Source organism: Vespa velutina, chromosome 6 (genome assembly GCF_912470025.1).
Source record: "Vespa velutina chromosome 6, iVesVel2.1, whole genome shotgun sequence".
NCBI classification, from domain to species: Eukaryota; Metazoa; Arthropoda; class Insecta; order Hymenoptera; family Vespidae; genus Vespa; species Vespa velutina.
In genome coordinates, this window is record NC_062193.1 from 1,075,001 (window position 1) to 1,081,824 (window position 6,824).

The 6,824-nt window shown below is 36.8% G+C and overlaps 1 protein-coding gene across 1 annotated transcript in view; it reads left to right on the plus strand.

Moving 5' to 3' along the window:
- The window catches only part of LOC124950240 (innexin shaking-B), a 29,165-nt gene that overhangs the window by 6,535 nt on the left and 15,806 nt on the right, over positions 1-6,824 (plus strand). Inside the window, exon 3 of the mRNA XM_047496691.1 lies at positions 5,288-5,507. Coding sequence (XP_047352647.1) covers positions 5,288-5,507 — 220 coding nt within the window. The remainder of the gene's footprint in view (positions 1-5,287; positions 5,508-6,824) is intronic.

Here is a 6,824-nt window from a genome sequence, read left to right on the forward strand (position 1 = left end):
TTGACAAATTACATTGACCCATTGGATTTTAGCGTGACAGAATTGATACTTGAAAGATAATATAAGTTATGTGTTCTCGGCATCGAGGCCAAGGGATGCCCCTCAAGTCCGGCCAGTCTTCTGACGGCTCACTAGTGTGTCCCACGTGTCTGCGTTCTCCTCTTTCTCTCTGTCTTCGTTCGCGTGATTCTTCAGGCCGTATTATTTCGTTCGTTTCGACGTTATTTCCCGTTTTTTTTTTTCTTCTTCTTCTTTTTTACTTTTCCATTTTTTCATATTATTTTATTCGACCAGAACGAAAAGAAGATTCTTGAAAAGAAGGGAGCTTTTTTTTTTTTTTAATCACAGTGGAAAGAAGAAGTATAAATATAAGAAGAAGAAGAAGAAGAAAAGGAGGAGGAGGAAGAAGAAGAAGAAGAAGAAGAAGAAGAAGAAGAAATAAGGATAAACGAAAGTTTGGTGAGAAAGAGAGAGATTTGGCTATTTGCCTTGGCAAGGAAGATGCGTAGAAAGTTTTGGCGGAAAACGCGAAGAATCAGAAGAAGAGAGAAGAGACACGAATGGTCCGTTTTGGTTTGTCCTCATCAGTTAGAAGTGAATTAAGAGAGAGAGGGAGAGAGAGAGAGAGAGAGAGAGAGAGAGAGAGAGAAAGAGAGAGAGAGAGAGAGAGAAAGACCTAATGTGTTATCGTATTTTGGGAGATAGTTTAGAACGTACCTGAATACAATTTTTATCCATTCAATCTGTTTATGGAATAACCGGTAAAAGACGGATTTCTTTGAAGATATCCAAGAGGACGAGCGTCTTCTCGTCTGTAACGTCGGGGAAGAAGGGAAGAGTAGTGACGTCGAAGTTATTCGTTCGTCAAAATTATTCCCAAAGGATCACGGACGACATCGAAATAGACCAAAGATGCCGTTGTTATTGAAGATGATAGATGTTTTTAGTTCGTTGAAATCTCTCTTTAAGATACAAAGAATATCCGAGGATACCTTGGTATTTCGACTGCATTATCGTACCACTGTTGCCCTACTGTTAGGCGGCTGTGTCACCTTAGCCTGCAAGAGTATTTCCGGATCGCCCATACACTGCGAGGCTTCCGGTTCCGTTGACAAGGTTGTACTTGAGACCTTCTGTTGGCTTCACACGACTTACAGTATGGTACATGCCTTCAACTTGAGCCTTGGACAAGCTGTACCTTATCCGGGTGTCGCCAATAGTAAAGGCGAAGGAATCCATGGGCATACTCCTCATCCATTGATCAAGCAGCACAAGTATTATCAATGGGTCATCTTCTTTCTTTTGCTTCAAGTAAGGAGTCTCTTCTCCTTGATCTTGAATTTCGATTATCATTATCCTTCTCTCTCTTTCTCTCGTCCTTTGTCTATCTCTCTTTTTCTTTCATTGTTTTTTTTTTTTTTTTCTTTTTCTTTCTTTCTTTCTTTCTTCAAGTAAGGAGTCTTTTTTCCTTGATCTTGAATTTCGATTATCATTATCCTTCTCTCTCTTTCTCTCGTCCTTTCTCTATTTCTCTTTTTCTTTCTTTCCTTCTTTCTTTTCTTTTTTCCTTTCTTTCTTTCTTTGATATCTTCTCAACGATTCAAATCCATTTTCCCATAACCATCTTATTCGTTTATAATCTATCTCATTTTTTTTCTCTTTTTAGGTAAGGAGACAACTAGGTCGCGCTCGTTCATTCGTTCGATCGAAATCGATATCCCGATGTTTTCGAAGCGTTAACTCGGAACTTTTTCATAGCATCTATAAATAAAGAAGCGAATGCACGTACTCTTCCAAGAGAGGACGATGATGCGAGCATAAGCTTAAATCGATAAGGGTGTATCTCTAGCTAATCGAAGTAGTTAAAGGGATCCCACTGATGCGAGCTTAGCTAGTATAAAAGCTGGTTGGATCAAAAACGTTTTTACGATTAAAACGACGATATAAAACGATTCCTGTTTTTTTTTTTTTTGTCTTTTCTTCTTCTTCTTCTTTCCTCTTGTCTCTTTTGTTTTTCCAATCTAATCAACTAAGTCACATAATTAATGAATTAATATTGAATTAATATTGAAATGTAACATATGTATCGTCGATTGAAATCTCGAGACTATAGTTTAGCCGACAAATATGATACGGAACGTCTATCTTACTTACGTACGATATCCCCTTAAAAATAGACAGAATCGCAGAATCTGAAGTGGCGAAGCGTAAAATCAGTTTCTCCCTCGAACAATATATATTTTAAGTTTAATGTAAAACACTCGAGAGTTCGTGGAATGATAAATTATACAAGGGGAGTACTTGGTCGACACTTATCTCAAACATCGGAGATCCCTCGATTTCGTTTTACTATGCGAGTATCTTACCTCGTCCCTACCCTACTGGCGCTGGCTACCCCTCGTCTTTATCCCCTTGTTTAGCTAATTTTACTCGCGGCTCACGTGACACACCGTGCGTTGGCTACGCTTCGTCATCTTTTTCTTATTCTTATTCGTGTACGCACACCTCTGTCTCTCTCTCTCTCTCTATCTATCTATCTATCTCTATCTCTCTCTCTCTCTCTTTTTCTATCTCCCTCTCTTTCTTACTTTCAACGCATGTTACGTGTGTTGTACGTTTTCTTACAGCAGAAAGAGGGAGAGGAAAGAGAAAAAGAAAGAGAGAGATAGAGAGAGAGAGAGAGAGAGAGAGAGAGAGAGTAAGAGGGGGGGGCAGAAAGGAGAGAGGAAGAGAGAGTGAGTGAAGAGGGAAGTCGGAAGACGACGATGTCGGATACTGAAGGAGTAGCCTGTATAAGAGAAAGAGAGAGAGAGAGAGAGATAGAGAGATATATAGAGAGAAGCTGTAGAGAGATCTATTTTCAACCACGGATTTTCCCCTTTTCTCTTCGCTACTTGCGGACGTTGCCTTGTGCACGATGTGTCGATCCTATGAATCGTATCTTTCGGATTTCGCGATCTGTAATCTCGATGGTCGTTAATTCCTGACGTCTCCTGTAATCGCATCAAGGCCGAGGTCAAAGTCCGAACGTTCGTTCGTCCTTTAACGTAGTTGATAGTTGATAGTACGAATACGAATTTTTCTACTCGAAGATAAAGATATTCGAAGAAGATTCTTTCTTTTTTTAAAGAGAGAAAAGAAAAGAACAAAAAATAAAAAAAAGAAAAAAATGGACGAGATAAGAAAAGATGAAAAGTTATGCTCGTAAAAATTATATTTCGTTGTTTGTTCCTTTTTATCTTTTGTATTTTCTTCTTTTTCTTTTTTTTTTTTTTTCTTTCTTTCTTTCTTTCTTTCTTTCTTCTTCTTCTTAGCTTTCTTCTCGCGAATTCGAGAAGGAGTAACAAGAAACGAATGATTCTAACGATAATAATACATAAGATACATAAAATGTGTTTGTTTTGTTTACGTAGAATTTCAAGCTGAAGAATATGATATTTTCGTGCAACCCTTTGTCTTAGTTTTGTCGAGTTATTCTTCCTCGCATAACTTTGAAAGAACCACGCTCTCTCTCCCCCCTGTCCCCTTCCCCTACCCCCCTATCCCTACCCCTCCCACTCCTCTCTCTCTCTCTCTCTCTCTCTCTCTCTCTCTCTCTCTCTCATTCCTTTTTCTTTATCTCTACAGGCTTACAAACGTTTCATTCTTTTATCGTATGGCCGCGTGTTTTATTTCGAGCATCCATCAATAGCCACCGGCCGACGTACTTATAACAAAGAGCAGAATGCAATTATGCTAAAAGCGAGGAAGCGTACCCATTCCGCAATCTACGTAAGCAAACAATACGTCTATATTTATAACGAGTAATTTTCTCTTCTCGCTTAGAGAAAAGTGTTGCTTGGGCGGGCTGTGGTATTCCCTCCTTCTTTGCATAATCGCACTTTGGAATTATTGAAGAGAAGGAGAAGAAGAAGAAGAAGAAGAAGAAGAAATTACCGTCGCGTATCGTTAAACGATTAAAGCTTTCTCTGATATGCGAAACATTCGACCACTAGAAGCTCTTTTTCCAATATTCTGAAGAGAGAGAGAGAGAGAGAGAGAGAGAAAAAGAGAAAAATAATTACTTATTCGATTCACAAAATATTTTTTTAGTTAACGACGTTGTCATATGAAATCGCGATTTATTTACATTGGCTACCAGCATGCGATTAGCAATTTTTCGGGACGTAAAATGAATTTTTAATAATCACGTAACAACGTCTTTTTATATAAACTGTGATCATAAATATCGGTCATTACGATGACGGAGATTAGCTATCTTTTTCTCTTTTTCACTTAAGAGGACGCATTAGTATGGTTAAAAAAATGTAAGAGAAACGGCGACTGTGAAGGCGACTGGAAGCAAGAATTCATCGCCTCGAATGTTAAGCTCGTTATCTTTTCACTCTTATAAATTATGATCGTACATGTTCTCTCTCTCTCTCTTTCTCTGTTTGCAGATAAAAATAGTTTGAAGATCAATTATAAAGATTAATTAATGTAGGGCAATATTTGCCGAGGCCAGTACTGCCTCCGTCTACGTGTAAGCTTAATACTCGGGATCGAGTATTAAAAGGTGGTAGAAAAGCTAGCTGGACCGAGGCCTCTGGCGATAGGCCAAGAAACTTCGTACGTTACCACCACCGGCATCAGGATTTACACCCGCTTCTTTGATCCGATAGGTGCATCGGCATTACTTCGGAAATCCCGATCGATCGATCAATCTCTCTCTATCTTTCTTTCTCTTTCGCTCTTTATCTCTCTATATCTCTCTATATCTCTCACGAGTAAACAGATTTTGTATCGCAATAATTCTTTCGTTAGATGTATTAAACCCAATGAAATGAAAGAATTGAACGAAGTTTCCAGCAAATCCAAGTAACATCTGGACAGATGGTGATAGTAAGACAGTCATTGGTAAGACGTCTACAGGCTTGTATTCAGATGCGAGGAGGTTATTTCGAACGTCTCTTATGAAAGTAAGCAGATAGAGTTTGTTGAAAATCAAATCCACTATAACTCGAGCGAAAAGAAAGAAAAGAAAGAAAAAGGAAAAAGAAAAAGAAATATCAAATAGGACATATGTTTATGTGAACTTTTTCTTTATTGTTTTGATGTGCCGAATCCATCCCTAAAATATGTTCCATTCTATATATAGTGTTATTGTAATATATACAATATATATATATATATACTACAGATTGTATGCATATATGTATATCTAAGTTACTATATATATATATATATATATATCTTTACGTTTTACTATATATGGTAGACATTTAATACATTTGAATATAATTTGTAGGCGATTCTCTTTTACACTCCGCGATGGCTGTGGAAGGGCTGGGAGGGCGGGAAGATTCACGCTCTCATGATGGATCTCGACATAGGTTTGTGCTCGGAGGTAGAAAAGAAACAAAAAAAGAAGATGCTGCTTGACTACCTATGGGAGAATCTACGTTATCACAATTGGTGGGCATACAGGTACTACCTCTGCGAAGTTCTAGCTCTCCTGAACGTGATCGGTGAGTAGTCATATATTCTCTCGCTTCCTGTTTCTCATTTTCTATTCGTTTCTTCAAAAAAAAAAAAAAAAAAAAAAAAAGAAAAAAAAACCCCCAAACAAACCAAAATAATAAACTAAAAGAAACAAAATTTCTTTCGCGCTTGATGACAAATCGAAACTAAATAATAACTATGACTTAAAACATGAAAGTTTAATCTTATTATGTTAATACTTGTGTCATACTTAACTTAAGAGTCTTTTCGGCTCGTTGCGAAATGGAACGAAGAACAGGCTCCTTTCTATAACGATGACGGTAATGTCGCGTGGCGATATCGGACCTAGCTGACCTATTTTCTCAAAAACGAAACGATACGAGGAGAAAGATAAAGATGAAACTTCTTTTTAAAGTTCCTCGGACAAAGGTGGCCTTTCGTATAAAAAGGTAGGACCGAGAGATTCTACGAAGGAACTGTGCAGTGGGATGTAAAATAAAAATTTCAAACGGTGCCAGGAACTCGATTCTTATACTCTCTCTCTCTCTCTCTCTCTCTCTCTCTCTTTCTCTCTCTCTTTCTCTCTCTCTCTTTCTCTCTCTCTCTCCCGCTTTTGAAAGTGGGAGATTGTATCAAATATATTTTTATTCGAATCACTTCTTTCCCGTTGTAAGATACGATTACGATACTTAACTAATACATAAACTTATCAAGAATCTTTTTCTTTCATTTTCAACAAAAAAAAAAAAAAAAAAAAAAAGAGATATAAATTATAGTTATCACATTTTCTCCCGTCATTTGCATTTCCTTTCATTTGCCAGTTAGTCACTTTCTTTTTTTCTTTTCTATTTCTTTCTTTCTTTCTTTCTTCCTATCTTTTTTTTTTTTTTTAATTCATCTCATTTTCTTTATATATATATATATATCTATATTTTTTTTTTTCTTTTTAAAGGTACCATCAGTACATATTTGATCTCTTTTATTATTCTTGTTTACTTTTTCTACCTTTCTCTCTCTCTCTCTCTCTCTATCATTCTCTTTCGATCTATTTAATATTATCTCTTTTCTTTTTCGTTTGCATCACTCGTCGAAACAATTTCAATCATTCTTTCTAACGCTTTTCTTTGAGATCTATACTTGTTTAATTATTACATTTCTTTTGGTCAGGTTATATAATAAAGCCATATATATTTCAGGGCTTTACTTTTATTATTTTTCATATACTTTCGTCTTAGATAAGGCGAATAAGTATAAACGATATGGATCGACAGGTAAAAAAGAAGGATGACATAAGTAGTGGAAATGAGAACAAAGAGAGAGAGAGAGGGGGGTGAAATGGGAGA